General features: G+C 46.5%; 1 protein-coding gene across 4 annotated transcripts in view; it reads left to right on the plus strand.

The window, feature by feature from the left end:
• Window positions 1-18,491, plus strand: part of ACE2 (angiotensin converting enzyme 2) — a 507,698-nt gene that overhangs the window by 397,906 nt on the left and 91,301 nt on the right. For all 4 annotated transcript variants that reach the window (XR_014967783.1, XR_014967782.1, XR_014967784.1 and 1 more), the window contains exon 15: window positions 15,264-15,367. Coding sequence is in view for 1 of the 4 variants with exons in the window: in XM_085622215.1 (XP_085478341.1) it covers window positions 15,264-15,367 (104 nt within the window). In the remaining 3 variants the exon portion in view is untranslated. The remainder of the gene's footprint in view (window positions 1-15,263; window positions 15,368-18,491) is intronic.

Raw genomic sequence — 18,491 nt, forward strand, 5'->3', positions numbered from 1 at the left:
GTACCTGCGGCACCCAGGGAGGTTTCTCCTTCCATCTCTGTTTTGGTAGTGCGTCAGTCGTTCACTGCACGCTCTCTTTCGGTGTCGGCTCGGATCCCGTCGTCTGCCACCAAATGTTGGAAAGGCGTTCGCCGTAGGGGGGTTCGATGCCCGTCTTGCCCACCCCTTTGACCCACCTCTCCCACGTAGGCCGAACCAGGCGCGCACACCCTGAGCTACACTACGAACAGAGTGACACCACACGTATTCTTTGTAGGACGATAGGTTCTTTTATCGATGATTTCAAGGGATCTTTATGATCCAAGGTGCAAGCAGTACAGCAGTGGCACAAAGTACCACAAATCGGTCGTGGGGAATGGGGGTAGTGGGACAGTCTTTCAAGATAGTGTCTCTGCAAAATACCCTGCGGATAGCTCACAATCCTCGAGCTGGAGGGTGTCGTGTCTCTGGGCGATCTCTTACCGAGTCGTCCTCAAGGGGAGCGCCGCGAGTCTCTCAGCAGGCACAGGTGGTCGGAGTTCGGGAGCCGCAATTCCGTCAGCAAGGCTCAGATGGTTCAATAGCTGGGGGCCGCGAGTCACTCAGCAGGCCCAGGTGGTTCAGTGTTCGGGAGCCGCGACCTCGTCAGCAGGGCTCAGATGGTTCAATAGCGAGAGGCCGCGAGTCACTCAGCAGGCCCAGGTGACTTCAGCGTTCAGGAGCCGCGACAGCGTCAGCAGGCTCGGATGGTTCCAGGTCTTCTCTGCATTCGTTTCTCCGGCACCCCTTGTTATACTCCGCTTGCTCTTTGAAGTCCGGAGTCCTCGCAGAGGGGGGACTGGGGTGACGGAGGGGGTTCGGCGGGATTTCCTGCCGCTCACTTCTTTGGTCTTTTCAGGTGGGTCCGGGAGGGACCCCAGACGCTCGGCAGGGGAGGCGCTTGCTCCCCAGGGGCCTGGTGGCCGATCGAGTCTTCCCGGGGAAGGCGACCCGAGGTGTGACTGGGCTGGCGCCTCTGGGTCTGGCTCGAGGGTTCCCGCTCCCTCGGTCGGACATGCGTGGTAGGGTGTCGAGTCTGTCAGGGCTCTGGCCGGCCCTCGGATCTGGGTGGCTGGGGCGGCCGGAGTCGGAGATATCGTGTCTTGAGGGTGGTTGCAGGTTGGCTGGATGATTGGGAGGGCAACGCCGTGAGGCCGGTCTCACACAGGACTTACGTAGTAGCACAGTAAGAAACACAGGCAGCGGGCAGCAGCAGTATCAGCGGGGCAGCGTCACAGGAGGACCGCGTGGTGGCTGGGGGGGCGACCTGCCTGAGGACAGGGTCAAAGGTCGCTCCCTTCACCGCTGCGCGGCCTCCATATGAAGGGCTGTGGGAGGGAGGAGCAGCTGGGAGGCGGGAGCGGGGCGGCGAATGGGAAGAGCGGGGGGCGGGCCGCAGGGAAGCAGCGGTGGGAGTGAGAAAGGCACAAAGGTAAAACTGGGGAACAGAACAGAGAGGCGAAATCGGGGCAAAAGGGCACAAAAGCAAAATGGGGGAGAGGGGTCACAGAGGCACAGCAGTGGGGGAGATCAAGTACAATGGGCAACAGGTGGACACAGAAGTAAAAACGGGAGACAGGACACAGAGGCGAAATCGGGGCAGAGGGACACAAAAAGCAAAACGGGGGGGAGGGGGCACAGAGGCACAGCAGTGGGGGAGAACAAGTACAACGGGCAGCAGGTGGACACAGGAGATACAGAACCAGAGGGGCAGGACTTACGTAGTAGCACAGTAAGAAACACAGGCAGCGGGCAGCAGCAGTATCAGCGGGGCAGCGTCACGGGAGGACCGCGTGGCGGCTGGGGGGGCGACCTGCCTGAGGACAGGGTCAAAGGTCACTCCCTTCACCGCTGCGCGGCCTCCATATGAAGGGCTGTGGGAGTAAGGAGCAGCTGGGAGGCGGGAGCGGGGCGGCGAATGGGAATAGCGGGGGCGGGCCGCAGGGAAGCAGCAGCGGGAGTGAGAAAGGCACAAAGGTAAAACGGGGGAACAGAACAGAGAGGCGAAATCGGGGCAAAAGGGCACAAAAGCAAAACGGGGCAGAGGGGGCACAGAGGCACAGCAGTGGGGGAGATCAAGTACAACGGGCAACAGGTGGACACAGAAGTAAAAACGGGAGACAGGACACAGAGGCGAAATCGGGGCAGAGGGACACAAAAAGCAAAACGGAGGGAGGGGGCACAGGGGCACAGCAGTGGGGGAGAATAAGTACAGCGGGCAGCAGGTGGACACAGGAGATACAGAACCAGAGGGGCAGGACTTACGTAGTAGCACAGTAAGAAACACAGGCAGCGGGCAGCAGCAGTATCAGCGGGGCAGCGTCACGGGAGGACCGCGTGGTGGCTGGGGGGGCGACCGGCCTGAGGACAGGGTCAAAGGTCGCTCCCTTCACCGCTGCGCGGCCTCCATATGAAGGGCTGTGGGAGGGAGGAGCAGCTGGGAGGCGGGAGCGGGGCGGCGAATGGGAAGGGCGGGGGGCGGGCCGCAGGGAAGCAGCGGCGGGAGTGAGAAAGGCACAAAGGTAAAACGGGGAAACAGAACAGAGAGGCGAAATCGGGGCAAAAGGGCACAAAAGCAAAACGGGGGAGAGGGGGCACAGAGGCACAGCAGTGGGGGAGATCAAGTACAATGGGCAACAGGTGGACACAGAAGTAAAAACGGGAGACAGGACACAGAGGCGAAATCGGGGCAGAGGGACACAAAAAGCAAAACGGGGGGGAGGGGGCACAGAGGCACAGCAGTGGGGGAGAACAAGTACAATGGGCAGCAGGTGGACACGGGAGATACAGAACCAGAGGGACAGGACTTACGTAGTAGCACAGTAAGAAACACAGGCAGCGGGCAGCAGCAGTATCAGCGGGGCAGCGTCACGGGAGGACCGCGTGGCGGCTGGGGGGGTGACCTGCCTGAGGACAGGGTCAAAGGTCGCTCCCTTCACCGCTGCGCGGCCTCCATATGAAGGGCTGTGGGAGTGAGGAGCAGCTGGGAGGCGGGGCGGCGAATGAGAAGAGCGGGGGCTGGGCCGCAGGGAAGCAGCGGCGGGAGTGAGAAAGGCAGGGTAAAAGGTCAAAGGCCTTCTCCTCGTTAGAGAGTCTCTCCCTCCTGTCTGGTAGTGTGATCGCAGCCCAGGGTGGAACAGCCTTGAAAGTGTTCTGAGCTGTGCAAGATATGAGAGTGGGAAACTTTTTCTGTCTCTACGTTGTTCACCCACATCTGTTGGGAAAATTCCACTGTGGGCGAGTACTACTTGACCATGAAATGCATAATGTATCTTTATGCTTACTGGTCCTCAGTTCCCTCTGTAGCACTCTCTCGGGACTGGGCAGATGGAGCCCCGCTCTGAGCCCATATAATAAATAATTGTTGTTGTACATTCTCCACTGTCTCTCCGACTCTTTATTTAATATGGAAGGCTGAGTGGTGGTCCGAGGTGACCCGAAGGCCCTAAGTGGGTCGCTTCCTTCAGTTGGTGCCCGAGAAGGGACTTCATCGGGACAGTGACCCATCCCTTTTCCATAGAAGGAGGGAAGGATGGGGACATGATCAGGTCAGACTCACGGCTCAGGGATCCCTGCATGAAGAGATTCGTTTCTCACAGCTGCTGCCTCTGTCCCATCAGAGGGTGGCTTCGCCCAGTGGTCATCCCGACTGGGGTCCTGATTGGCGAAACCCGTGATCTGACTGTTTGGTCCGCAGAGTCAGCAGTAGAAAACTGGTTTATCGATGCACCTGACATCAGGTGAGTCTGTTTCGGTTTGTGTGGTACCACTGTGAATGGGTTTTGTTTCAGTATAAGGACTGTTTTGGTAAAAATGGTTTGCAAATACTTTGCCAGGAAAAATAAGGGCTTTGTTTTCTCTTTTCTTGCAATGCCTGGTTTCAGTAAGATTTGGAGTTTGTGCTGTCGTTGTTTTTCTAAAGATGCACGTTTGGAAGAGTCCCAGCCTGCACCTCCTGAGGGCCGTCCTAATTTTGATATGTATGTAAAACATGGCCTTGATTCTATTATGTTTAGTACGTTGTGACACAAATATACGAGGGACAATGCAGTTTGATAGGCTCCTTTGATGAACAAAAGATAGGGTTTCTTCAAGAACAGTTGTTCAAAAGACGCAGTAGGCAGTCTATGTTTGACTCTCTTCATACTGGGCAGAAGGAGGCCAAACAGAGGCGATTAAAAATGGAGAAGGATGCTAGAAAAAGAAATATGCAGACAATTACACAAAAGGTTGTAGCTTACGATAGGGACAAGCAGGAGAAATTAATAGAATGTGACAATAGAATATTTCGGTTGCAAATTGATAAGTCTTACATGGTCTAGGAAGATGGTGATCCTTTTATGGAGAAATTATTAGATGCCCGACCGCCGCCACCCTATGCTCCTGAACGGATATATCCTATTTTTCCGCCATAGGCAGCAAAAACCCACACCAGATGCCTCAGTCTCTGTGCTGTTACACCTACCACCCCAGTTAACATACCCCCTACTCCATCCCTTCAGTCACAGAATATGACTACGGCAACTCCCGTTACCCCTGTTACAGTCACCTATCCTTCATCAACGCTGGTTGCTGACACACCAGTGCGCGGTCCGTACGATAGAGATTTGATGAGATTCAGCAAGTGGATAGGTCCGTTAATGGGGTCTGATGTGGGGAGGAAGAGAAAAAGGTAATAGCGGAACAGGCAGTACAGTAGGCCCGTAACCCAATTTACAGTCTTGAGGACATATGGATATAAATGCGAGACCTTGACCCTTCACCTCTAATTACTTATAGAGGCAGACTACATGATAAAAGTCCCACTCAAATAACTCAGTTCCCAATGTGAGAAGTTCACCCCATTTACCACCCAGAACTACCAGCAGTTACGGATCAAGATGGGGTGATTACCAGACAGGGTGTAGCAGCCCACCTTCAGGAACAGTGGGTTTAGACTCCATGGAAAAGAAGTGAAGTTCTGGCCCTGAAGGCTACATTGCCCGATCCTAGAAAAAATCCTACTGCTTACTATAAAGAATTGCAGAAGCAGCCTCTTCTTGCGTAATGACCCTTTGAGACATTGAAATGTTTTTTGGTTTACTAGTTTCGGTTGATAGTTGGCGACAGGTACATACCCAAGACCATGTTGCTGAATTGGGCGGAACATGGGATGCGATCAAAGGTTGGGACCGGGATAGGAAGCCAGGTGAAAAGCCAAATGCTGAATTACTTACCTTGCCCGGTCGCATAATAACATACATGCAAACACTCATTCCCCCCAAGAAGAGACCAGTTCACATACCTGTAGATCAGCGTGGCCTTTATGTCAAAGTGGATCCACAAGGGTCTACTAATGACTTTTTGATTGATACAGATGCAAGAAAGAGCTCTGTTTCCCGGCATCTGGTCCCTGGGGCGGCCCTGTCTGGCCATAACAATGTTTGGGTGGGTTTTTCAGGAGTACCGGTTGTAATCCCCATCTCGCGTCCGCTTGCTCTTACTGTTGGACCTTTTACTGTTGATTCCTCATTTCTTTTAACATTTCATTGTGGTGAAAACTTAATGGGCTTGGACTTACTAAAGAAGTTGCATGCTACTATATATTGTTCGACAGATGGTGTTTATCCTGACGTGGGTACTAGACAATGTCTATCCAAAGATGCTCCCCTTCCACCTGAATTTGATCAAGTACCACCCACATTATGTGCCACTGGTGACACTGATGTAGGCTTATTGCACATACCCCCAGTTTCTATACAAGTGAAGGATAATGTTAAATTACCACGCATTCCCCAGTATAAAATACCGAAGGGAGGAGAACAAGCTCTCCTTAACATTGTTCAGGACCGTATACGTAAGGGAGTTGTCGAAGAGACTACTGGCAATATATGTAACAGTCCTATTCTTCTGGTCCTAAAGAGGGCAAGTCCAGATTCCCCGCCACTGCTGATGATGTATATCGTTTTGTGATTGATTTGCGCAAGGTTAATAAAATAGTGGTCCTGCAATTCCCAGTGGTTCCTGATATCACCACACTTTTAACAATGGTTCCATCAACTGCTAAGTTTTTCTCTGTCATTGATTTGAAAAATGCGTTCTTTAGCATTCCCATACACCCAGACATCATGTATTTGTACAGGTTTTCGCTGGCTGGCAAAAGTTTCCGATTTTGTAGAGCTCCTCAAGGGTATACTGAAAGTCCTAGCATTTATAGTGAAGCATTGAAAGGTCAGTTGGATTCACTCTCACTTTCTCCAGGCAACGCATTGGTACAGTATGTCGACGATTTGTTAATTGCTTCTGATACTGAACAAGGATGCAAAGATAGTACAGTGATATTATTGTTGCACTTGACACACCATGGTCACAAAGTTTCTCTTTCGAAATTTCAGTACTGTCGACCGGAAGTCACCAATTTGGGTCACCTTCTGTCGTAGGAGAGTAGGAGGTAACGCCAGAACACTTCAGTACCATTAATAAAATGCCCCACAGACTCAAAAGGACGTGTGTGCTTTAATAGGCATCACCTTCTTCTGCTGCCAATGGATCCCAAACTATTCCTTGAGCCGTTGCCTTGAACACCTGATTGTCAGCAATCTTTTGAAGAATTAAAAACTGCGCTTTGCTCTGGTCCAGTACTAGGCCAGCCCAACTATAATAAGTCTTTTGTGCTATATGTCCAGGCGGTGGCTGTCTGTGCTTTATCTATTCTAACACAAAAATTGGGCGATAGACAGCAACCTTGTGCTTATTTTTCTGCTTTGCTTGACCCTGTCTCAAGGGGCCTTCCGAGTTGTCTGCGAGGGGTTGCCACCATGGCCACTTCGATCAGACAATCGGCTGGACTCATACTCGATACTGACCTCACAGTCATGGTACCCCATGCTGTGGATATACTTTCGAATAAGACAAGGACACAGCACCTCACCAGTGCACGTCTTACTGGATATGAATTGACATTGTTTGCCAAACATATTACAATTAAAAGATGTGCCACTCTGAACCCAGCCACGTTACTAACCCTCCCTTCCGAGAGTGATGCAGTTGACAAACATGATTGCATTTTCCGAACAGAGGAAGAGATGAAAGGACGGGTAGACTTGACTGATGTTCCCTTATCCGATCCCCAAGGAGAACTATATGGCGATGACTCTTGTTTTAAATTACCAGATGGCACCACTACGCAGCTTATGCTAGCACTACATTGGGTACAGTGGTAGAGACGTCAAGGGTCCCCTACGAATCTACCCAGGCAGCAGAGCTTCTTGCCCTTATACGAACTTGTGAATTAAGTGAAGGGTTAGCTGTTAATATTTTTTGGGCGCCTTTGGGCAGAGAGAGGATTTCTTACATCGCATGGTACTAAGATACAGTATGGACAGTTGATAGTATGATTATTGTCTGCATGAAAACTTCCTAAGAAAGTAGCAGTCGTAAAGTGTAGTGCTCATAAGAAAGTGACAGATGATGTGGGTAGAGGGAATGTGTTTGCTGACCAGACACCCAAAGAGACGGCTCAGAGAAAGATGAAGAGAATGTTTGTTGCAGGTCCAGCTAGAAGGGTTCCCGAGAATACAATGTTCGAAAACACAGTTGAGAGTGTGAAAGAGATACAAAGAGAGGCCACAATCGAAGAATTAGCTGTGTGGCAAGAGAGTACAGCATGTTTAGATGAAGAAAGGTGTTGGATTGATTTGTCCAGTAAGCAGAAATGTATGTTACCTTATGCATACGTACTCCCTGTAGTTACTATGGCTCATGGCTCATCTCATATCAGTGCAAAGGGTATCTGTAAATTATTGGCCCCAGTTTGGTATATTGACAATATGTCCAAAACAGTTGCACACTAAGGGGCTGATTCACAGAACTAATCCGAGATAAAATCCCAAACTTAGTACTTTTGGTATTCACAGAAGGCATTTAGTAGTAGTAAAGTTAGGACTCCTAACTTTACTACTACTAAACGGAGATAAAATCCTAAACTTACTACTTTTGGTATTCACAGAAGAGATTTAGCAAATGCCTTTTGTGAATACCGAAAGTCATAAAGTTAGGATTTTGTCTCAGTTTAGTCGTAGTATAGTTAGGAGTCCTAACTTTACTACTAGTAAATGCCTTCTATGAATACCAAAAGTAGTACGTTTAGGATTTTATCTCAGATTAGTTCTGTGAATTGGCCCCTTAGTGAAAAACTTTATGATTTGTTTGATGCATTATCCAGGTAGGGCACCCCCACACCATCCGGAAACTTTGCACCACCTACATGCCCCTTTGAAGTCCTTCAAATAGATTTCATTGAGCTAGAACGTTGTAACAATCTTCAATATGTTTTAGTGGTCATATATGCATTCGATAAATGGATGGAGACAATACGGCTATCACAACAGCAAAGGTGCTCATAAAAGAGTTTTTCCCGCGTTTTAGAATGCCCTGATTTATTTGGAGTGACAATGTTTCTTATTTTAATTGGAAAGTGATTAGGCTAATATGTGAAGGTCTGCATATTAAATAGAAGTTCCATGCCGCCAACCATCCGCAGTCAGCGGGGTTGGTGAAATAATGTAATGGAACACTGAAATTAAAATTAGCAAAGATTCAGAAGACAACAGGCTTGCAGTGGCCAGATGCTCTTCCTTTAACCCTTTAGTCACCTGGAACAGCAGCACATTTTAGAACAGGCTTGTCACCTTATGAGATATTTTTCGGCTGCCCAACTAATGTCTGGGCGGTCCCTCGGCTGAAACGCTTCTCAGATATTGAATATCCCATATTGCTTGATTACCTTGGACAATTGACAGAAAGTTTGCGGTCTATTCACCAACAGGTACAAGACTCCTTACCTCCTAAGCCAGAGGGTCCCGGCCACAATATCCAGCTGGGGAATTCTGTACTTATTAGGAATTTTTAGAGAAAGAAAAGTCTGGAACCCAGATGGAAAGGTCCTGAGCACGTTCTGCTGGCAACACAGACGGCAGTAAAGATTGCTGGTCAAAATAATTGGGTCCATGTGACCCACTGCAAAAGAATACCTTTGCCGTTGACTTATGACCAGTGGGTGAGTGAGGGAAAAGGAGATGTGGAATGTGAACAGGTGTCCAGATTCGTGCCTTTCAGTGATGCAAAGTTAATTTGGGCACAAACAGATAAAGAGAACAACGACCTTTTGAATGAGGCTGTCCCACCAGAAATACAAGCTTTTCCGGAGCCTCTGTTCAGTGTTCGCACAGTGCCTGGAACTGCCAGCTACAACCTACGTCCTCAGCTGAGGACCACCGAGTCCAAGGAAAAGAAAGACTAGGGATGGACTGCACAAGGTAGGTAAGTACTGAACAGCAGTACCAACGAGGGAGTGGAATACATGAAAGAGTTGTATCTTTGTTGCTCTTGCTGTTTGAACATTAGTTAGGAAAGTATACTTTGAAAAGTATACCACCTTTATCGACATGGGATAGATTAGGAAAGATCTTAGGACGGAGCAAGCTCCACCGCCGGAGGCCAAGATTGCCAACTGATGATGGACTATAGGAGCCTGTACCAGTTAGGCTCTGACGGATACTGAGAACGCTTCCATTTCTTAGCATTTTGTGCTTTTTCTTTTGTTTCATTTTGCATTCTTTTAGTAGAGAAATTAATGGGGAGGATTAGCCAATTGCCCCTAGACAACGCAGTGTGATTTGGTCTATACAAAGTAAGATTGCGTGTGCCATTGCTCTGGTAATGGTGGTAATAATAGTATGGGGGGTATTATAGTTTCTGGAAGATACACGTAGTGTACCAACACTTGACATTAACAGACAAATTCTTCTGAGACCCGATAGGAGGGATAAGATTAATAACTTGGCCACCAAAGTTTGTGAAAGTAAAAGGTATGTTCGGACTTGGTTACCCCAGGCCATGTCTGTATCACCGGACGACACAGGGTGAGGGTTACCCCGTCTGTGATAACACGTATTGTGATAATGTTTATATGGAAGAACAGAATATAACTCTCATGCGTTGGCATTATGAAGAATTGACAGTACCCCAAAAGGCTGGCTATTATGCAGCTTGTTGCCCCATAGTGAACGTTACAGACACTTCTGTGTACATCAATTGTTCAGGAACAATACTGTACAAAAGAGCACTTTCCCTGGAGAATAAATTAGATCCAAGAACATCTGGAATGAATTCCAGATATGCTGCAGTGAGTTATGAGGGGCCGATGTATGCACACCCGGAGTTATACTTTCTGTCCAATGGGACTTATTCAAACGCCTACAATGGTACTGAAGATGTGGCTCTTAGAATGGTACTGCCTTTAGGTGTTCCATGGAAGACATCCAACCAAAAAAGAGATGGGTAAAGAGGACACTAAAAAAGATTTTGTGAAGGAGTCACCAATATAGAAGTGAATAGCTATAACAATGGTATCACATTTGGATACATCCTGTCCTCCATATTTACCTTAGGTGGTATGGCTATGGCCAGGGAAGAGAGAGCTAGAGTACATTTAGTATGTAAACTGCAGATTTTGTCCAACCCCACAGTGATGGCTTTGAGACATAATGCTACACAGTTAGAAAGCATACTGGTGTATTCCGAACAGACTAGATATGCAGTAGATTTTATATTGGCCAAGTCTGGTGGTGTGTGCGCATTAATTGGCGACCAGTGTGTTATGGGTATAGAGAATCTGGAACAGAACGTAACACAACATATTATGGATATCATTGATATTGTCAAGGGCATGGAGAGTGGAAATTGGAGTTGGTCTTTCTTTGGTAGTTAGGGTTGGATTCTGAAGGAAATTGTTTATCTCATAGCAGTAGTAATATTGTGTTGTGTTCTCATATGTCTCCCACTTTTTTGTTCCTACTGTGTCACTGCTTAACATCCAAGAAGATATCTGCCTCTGTTACAAATGCTGCTATGATGTTGCACAATGATATTGATGATCTTATTAATATAGACGAAGGAATGTTTGATGACACATCTCTCCATGCTGTTTCTGCATCAGACATCAACTGTAATAAGTGCCCCCAGCTCCATCTTGATCATGTGTCTAATTATGATGCTGTGTCAAATAATGCTAATGTCCCAGTTACCCCTGACTATGTGCCAGTTCCCCCTACTTTCTCAACAGAAAATGTCTTTAGCTCATGCTAAAAGGAGGGTTTGTTAGATTATGTTTGTAGATGCTCTTTCCTATGCCATGTATAAGTTAGCATTCGCTGCGCCATTTTCTCTTTCAGGCGCCATTTTATGTACTGTTCAAAACTAATCCTGTTTGCTTCCAACAAATGCCCTTTCCTAAATTTCTTTTCTGTAATGAATAACTGTTCGTGCCAGTGCATAGATTTCTCCTCATTCGTGAGTCTCTCTCACCTGTCTGGTAGTGTGATCGCAGCCCAGGGTGGAACGGCCTTGAAAGTGTTCCGAGCTGTGAAAGATATGAGAGTGTGAGCCTTTATCTGTCTCTACGTTGTTCACCCACATCTGTTGGGAACATTGCACTGTGGGCGTGTACCACTTGACCATGCAATGCATATAATGTATCTTCATGCTTACAGTTTCTTAGCTCCCTTTGTAGCACTCTTCGAGACTGGGCAGACGTAGCCCCGCTCTGAGCGCATATAATAAATAATTATTGGTGTATATTCTCCACTGTCTCTCCCACTCTTCATTTAGTATGGAAGGCTGAGAGTTGGTCAGAGGTGTCTCGGGTGGCCCTAAGTGAGTCACTTCCTTCACTAGTATAAAACATGTTTGCTTCAGCAATGAATAGACAGAAGCGAATGTAAAAGATTACAAGCACCAACAGAGTAAATAGAAGGTAGAATTCTACCATGGTACTAAAACAGTGAATATATGCATGCATATAAATATGACAATAGTCAAGCTTACTCCTATGATGCGGACCCTACCTAAGTATACCTAGCATGTATGTAGGTGTAAAGCCAAGAAAGAGCCAACCCCATTACCTGATGGTAGAGAATGAAAGTCCCCATCTTGGTCACGAGTTGAACACCCTGGTAGGGAGGTCAGACCGCTGCATGTTGAAGCTTCAGTGTGCAGGGACGTCAGTGTCTTGTGTCAGCATGGAAGCGTCTCCTCTAGTTACCTAGTGAAGGTGCTGTTCTTTTATACCACGAAGATAGCCTTGGGGTTCTTACCACAATCGATATGTTGTGAGTACGATTATGTAAATTAGCCTAAATCAATAATTGGGACTATGCAAAGTAGCTCTGTTGCCCTGGGATGAAGATAGCGATGACGTTTGTAAAGAGTATGTTAATCCTGTTATGTATGTCATGTGCAGGGGTTTTTACCTCATGCATAATAAAGGAGGCTAGTTTCAAGGAAAGCAATCGACATTTATTCAGCATATACCTGGGTAAAAGGTCAGTGCTAGAGCCGTTATGCAGAGCAAGGTAGGACAAATGTAGGTAAAAGGTTGCTTTGATACTTAGGCCTAGGTTGGGGAACAAACAGCTATACAAAAGTATTTGAAGCACGTTCGTCCCAGTCAAAGATTTTTACCTTCTGGCTTAGTCTCTGATATAGAACTCAGCATCCTTTAGAATGTATCCAGCAAAGTGTCTTTGAATTTTGATAAGCTGTGAGAGAGATCGAGCTAAACCTTGAGATTGGTGGGAAAAGTCCTGAGTGAGAAAAGTTAAATTTCACACCTAGCAAAGTCCTCTTGTCAGATGGATACTCTTTGCGCATTCACCCAATCAAGATTTCTACCTTTAGACTTAGTCTCCTTTTTGGAGTGTGGATTCCTCCAACAGGGCAAGGCAACAGTCTGTTCCTGGGAGGGTCGCACCAAAGTCAGATAGGCTTGAAGCGAGAATCCACTGAACTGGATTTTCAGCCAACAAAAAGTTCAGAGCAGGACTATCACTATTTTCTTGCCCAGTGAGGTCTCACCTTGACCTGGGCAGTTGGTCCCTGTCCTCTGGATGTCTTTAAGCCCAAAAATGTTTTTAAGTCTAGGTTTTTCAAAGATTTAAAGATAAGTTCTTCTAAACACCATCATGTTTCCTAAGACCTCAAGGACAGCACTTGAGGGTCAGACCTGACTCCAGCAAAGGCCACTAATCGGATTCCGTCCTCCTCCTGTTGCAGCTGGTCACTTCAGGAAAAGGTCTCTTACAGCTTTTTATGTCCCTGAAGCCACACCGGAGGTCAGCCAATTGACCCTTGGAGACCACTTCCTTGTACTGGATAGAAGTAGGAGCAAGGTCTCCTTCCAGGTTTCAAACAGCAGGTTCAGTCCTCTTCTGTACGTCCACATGTCAAGTGTTCTGTTGAGTTGTGGGTGAGGTGCCAGCTTTGTGGGTTTTACTAATCAGTTGGTGAGGGTGACTCTTCAGCACTCCCTAACCAATGAGGAAAAAATTCTCTGGTGTAACTCATCCTACTTTTTCAGCACATCCTACCTGCCATCCTGCAAACTAACCCACAGTACAGTATTGTAAAGGAAATTGAAAATGGCACATGCCTTTGCCCCTTAAGGAAGCTTGTGGACCAGCCAGGGGTGTGTTAATGAAATAGAGCAGTCTCCTCCTCCTCAGCGCACAAAACTGGCTTTGGGGTCAACTTCCCCTCCCAGGGGAATGGAGCCAGGCTGGTTACCATGTGGCCTTGAATCAAAGAGTTTCCTCTCCCAGGTCTCTCCTTACACCAAACTATGGATGGGCAGGCCTCACACCCGTCCCTTTCAAGTAAATGAAGTTCCTGGAACCTCCCCAGCGGCACTTCCTGAGCTGATAAGACTGATCTGTCCCACACCCATCCCATCTTCTCACCAGGCCTGAGCCATTTGCCTGTTCAGGGAGCAGTGTTTACATCTCATTATTGTCAAGCACTGACAGGACAGATGCTGGCCGGCTAATGCACATTAGCCTCCAGGAGCTTCATGCAGGAAAAATGTACCTTTCTAAAAGTTACGTTTCCTAAATATTTATTAAAAATCTAATGTCACTATTGAATTTTCCAAAAATTAAACTAGCTGTTCAACTATTTCTCTAGCTTGTCCCAAACCCAAGATAGCAGAATTAATATTCTAATCTGTACTCTAGGTTTCCTCAGTGAACAGTTAGAGCTTTGCACAATGAATATAGCTTTTGGGGGGCTTGTCACTGTAGGTACATATTAGCATTAAACTTCTGTACCACTTTTAAATACCATGCATCTGCCTTGTGGGTTGCAAGGCTTACATAGGGGTTACTTCTTAATATTTAAAAGGGATGTTTTTTTCTTTCAAAAAGAGTTATCTTTCCAGGCCGGACTTCATGTTTAAAATACAGCAGTTAGGCAACAATGACAGGCATGAAACCATGTTTTCCTATGTCACACTAGTGGATGGAGCAATAAGCCTGCAGTCCACAGCTGACATATAACCATACACTATCGCTCAGCAGGCCTACAGGTGAGTTTAATATGGCAATCAGGGATTAGCCAATTTTACATATTTTAGGGGCCACACCATATACACTGGATATTTGACAGCAGTGTCCAAGTGCATAGAGTCTAAAAAAACAGTGATAAAATTCAGCAACCAAATGAGGGGTGAGCACTCAAAAAGTGCATTTTCTCGCAGTATTTGAATAACCTTAAGAAAATTAACGGAAAAGACCTGGTAAGATGGAGTAAAGGTCCCAGCCAAGAAAGGGTTAAGTGTACAGTACATCATCAGACTATGCACTCAGAAGTCATTTACCCCTGTTTCGCTGTTTGTGAATAATTCTTAAAGTTTGCATGCATAAATGATGAGTTTTTCCTGGCAAGTCACACTCATGCCTAAAATATATCGTTTGTAAATTTGACCCATTGTGTTTTACAAAATTTACTGTACAATGCGCTTATTTTATTTCGGTTTACAAATCATTATCCTCATCTTACCATAGTTGGCGTAGTTGCTTGGAATTCTGCATTGTCCTGTAGATTGATTCCAAGTTTGTATCACAATTTAACTAACGTAAAAAACACTAAGTAGCGAAAACAATCTAATTTGTTGGGAAAAGGTGTGTGGTGGTACGGAGAAATAAAGAACAAAACTAATGGGAACTCCCTAGTCTTTTTTCCCCAAGCCAAGTAAAAAAATCTTGAAATATATTCAAATTAATCAAATTTAGCTGACATCTGCATGTGTTCATATAATTTGAGATGTATTTGATTTAAGTCAATGTAGGCATTTTTCAGATCCTCTACTGCTTAGATTCAGCTTCTGAGTGTTGTAATTAATCTTCTATTCATTATATATTTTGGTTTATTAGCAGTACACATGGGACAGCAGTGAGCTATACCTTTTCAGGTCTACAATGGCATACGCTGTGAGAAAATATTATGATGACATCAAAAAGGAGCTTGTTCCTTTTACGTAAGTTATATTAATTTTCCCAACTCCTCGTTGCTAGGGTATCGTACTGAATGAATGAAGGAATGAATGAATGCATTAATTAATTAATGATATGACAAACATACTGTTAGCCTACTGGGGTGAGCAGGCACTTGTAGATTCAGGCGCTCACATTAGATCGATTTCCCCAAAAAATAGGTTCCAACTTATATTCACTTTCCCGTTGCTAGGAGGAGATTTTGTACTGAATGAATGAATGAGTGAATGAAGTAGAGCATAGTGTTACCCAACTGGGGTCTCCTGGCGCTTGGAGATTCACATGCTTAGATTAAATGGATTGCCCAAAAAACTGTTTTTTTTCGAAACGATATATATACATGATTAGAGTAAATAGAAAACAGGAGACCATTCCAGGATTTGAGAACCAAAAACGAAAAGGAGTAGCTTTCCATTTGTTCTTTGGAAATAGGTGGAATGTGATTGTGTGAATGTATTGTACTAAAACCCGTCAATTACAAAATCCATCGTAAGTTTAAAAGCAATGTGCATGTCAATAATCAAAAGGCGAATACCATAAACAAACAATACATTAAGCAAAAAATTAATTCAGGTAGACTCTGATGTTTCAAGTTAAAGTGCAGCGCGTGTCAGAATAGGTGAGTCTTTCGTACGAAGAGTCGAGGTATTTCACCAGTTTACTGGTGGAACAGTTCATCTATGGCGAGAAACATCTCTTCATTGCTTCCTTGACTGATCATACTTTGCTGTCAATATAGGTTTGTCGAAGATATTTCCTTCTCAGATCCAGTAAGTTATGGCAGATACAATTAAGGGGCCAAATACGATGCGGTCGGAGCCGTTCTGACCGCATCGAAATTGCTAGTTCGGATTCCTTTCAATTTTGATGGGGTCGGACGGAAAGGAATCCTAACTGGATTTCTGAATGGCCTCCGATGGGCTTGGAGAGCCCGGCTGCCATTCAGAAATCCTCCATCAATCCCTCAGGCGGCTCTTTCCGGCCAAGGGATTTCGATGGAAGATTCCTACAGCCTTTCTGTGCTGGCCTTTCCGACACAGAAGGGCTGTGGGAATCCTACTTTGGGGGCCCCCAGTAGGGACCCCATGGGTTCAAGACCTCCGAATGGCGGCCTAGGGGGCACCTATGGTGCCCCCCTGTTGATCTCTGCACCCGGTGGCAGGCACCTTGAGGTGACAGCCACAGGGTGAGAGGGATGAACTGCACCTCTGTTCTTTGCGATGAGAGCATGCATTCCGTTCGGACACATCCTACTTGCCGGGCTGGAACCGACGCCAGGAGGTCGTTCGGTTCCACTTCCCAAATGATGTCGGATGTACTCCATTCCATCCGACATCGTAATCGGCCCCTAAGTGCTCCAAGGTTTCTAATCTGCAGCCGCGAAGCCGGCATGGTGTTCCCAAGGTCCTCCAGTGAAACAGATTTGCTACTGCAGAGAAGAATGTAGCGGGAGAAGCCGCAAAGTCAATCCGACTGGTGATGAACCTCAGGCGGATAGGCGAGCAAGTTGGCGCTGGTCTCCTGTTGGTTCTCAGAGCAGGTGTTAGTCAAAAAAATTCTACTTCCCCATTTTTTGATTTTTTGCTATGTGGCCACATTTAGCACCACTTCCAAGGGTCCAGGACTGGAGGGCCACCACTTAGAGAGTCAGGATTCACCCAGGAGGGGCCTAGGTGCAGGTTCAAGATGGAGGAAGCCTTTTGGGTACCTGTGGCACTTAACAAGAGTACAGCAAACTAGCCCTTGTGAGTCACTGTGGAGGGCCTGAAACAGATGAAGAGCCAGTCCTTGTCCCCAGGCAGAAGGTAGCAGAGCAGCAGGACAAACAGGGCAGTAGTCCAGGCAGGTAAGTAGTCTTGTAGAGCAGCAGCCCAGCAGAGTGGCAGTTCTTCCAGCAGCACAGCAGTCGTTCTTCCTGACAGAGCATCCACAGATCCAGAAGTGTACTAAAGAGTTGTTGTCTGCAGTCCTCTTTTTATACCCTGGTGCCCTGGTTCTGGAAGGTGGGAGAAGCATCTACACAGTGGCTTGTAAGTACATGGAATTTCCTGACTCCCCTGCCCTGGCTCCAAGTTGGCTGGGTTGTTAGGCCATTTGTATGAAGGCAGCACACAGGGTTTTTAGTTGCAATTGTTGCTGTGCTCAGTTCCACCTTCCCATCCTGCCAGCAGGTGGTTCATTCAGGCACAACTAATCCCTCTATTGTGTGACTGTCTGGGAGGGATTCACAAAGTCAGACTGTCAGTTACACCCAGTCATGCGACCTAAGGCAGGTATTAGGCACAAAAGGGCTAAAGAAAGAAAAATGCCAACTTTCATAAAGTAGCATTTTGAGAATTATGATCAAAAACACAACTTTACCATTAAAGACGGTTTTCCACCACAATGCCAAAGACCCCAATTATGATATAGCCACCAGCTCCTAATTGGAAATTACAGCTTATTAAAAGTAATAAGGAATACCCAATGTTATCCTATGGGAGGGGTAGGCTTCACAGTAGTGAAACATGAATTTGGGAGCTTTTCACTACCAGGCCATGGAAAACTTAAAAGTACATCTCCAACCTTTAAATTACACAGCACCCTGCCCCATGGGCTACCTAGAGCCTACCTTAGGGGTGACATATGTAATAAAAGCGGAGTTTAAGGCTTGGCAAGTGGGTGTTAATGCAAAGTCAACGTGGCAGTTTAAACCTGCATTCAGGCTGCAGTGGTAGGCCTGGGACATGTTTTAAATGGTTACTTAAGTGGGTGGCACAATAAGTGTTGCAGGCCCACAGGGAGCTTTCAATTTACAGGCCCTGGGTAGATGGTATACCATGCTACAAGGGAATTATAAGTAAATTAAGTATGCCAGTTGGGTATAAGCCAATGTAAACATGTTTTGGGGACACAGCACAAGCAACCTAGCACTGGTAAGCAGAGTCCTAAGGCCAACAAGAACAAATCTAGCCAAATGTGGAGGGTTAAAGGCATAAAGTTTGCGGGTGTACCTACAGAGAGGGCCAGGTCCTACATCTAGGATGAGACTTATGTCATCCCTTACATACACCAGGGCGGTCATAGTACAATGCAATGAGTGAAAGCCAGCTTGGCTGGTGTCAAGTA

Source organism: Triturus cristatus, chromosome 8 (genome assembly GCF_964204655.1).
Source record: "Triturus cristatus chromosome 8, aTriCri1.1, whole genome shotgun sequence".
Taxonomy (NCBI): domain Eukaryota; kingdom Metazoa; phylum Chordata; class Amphibia; order Caudata; family Salamandridae; genus Triturus; species Triturus cristatus.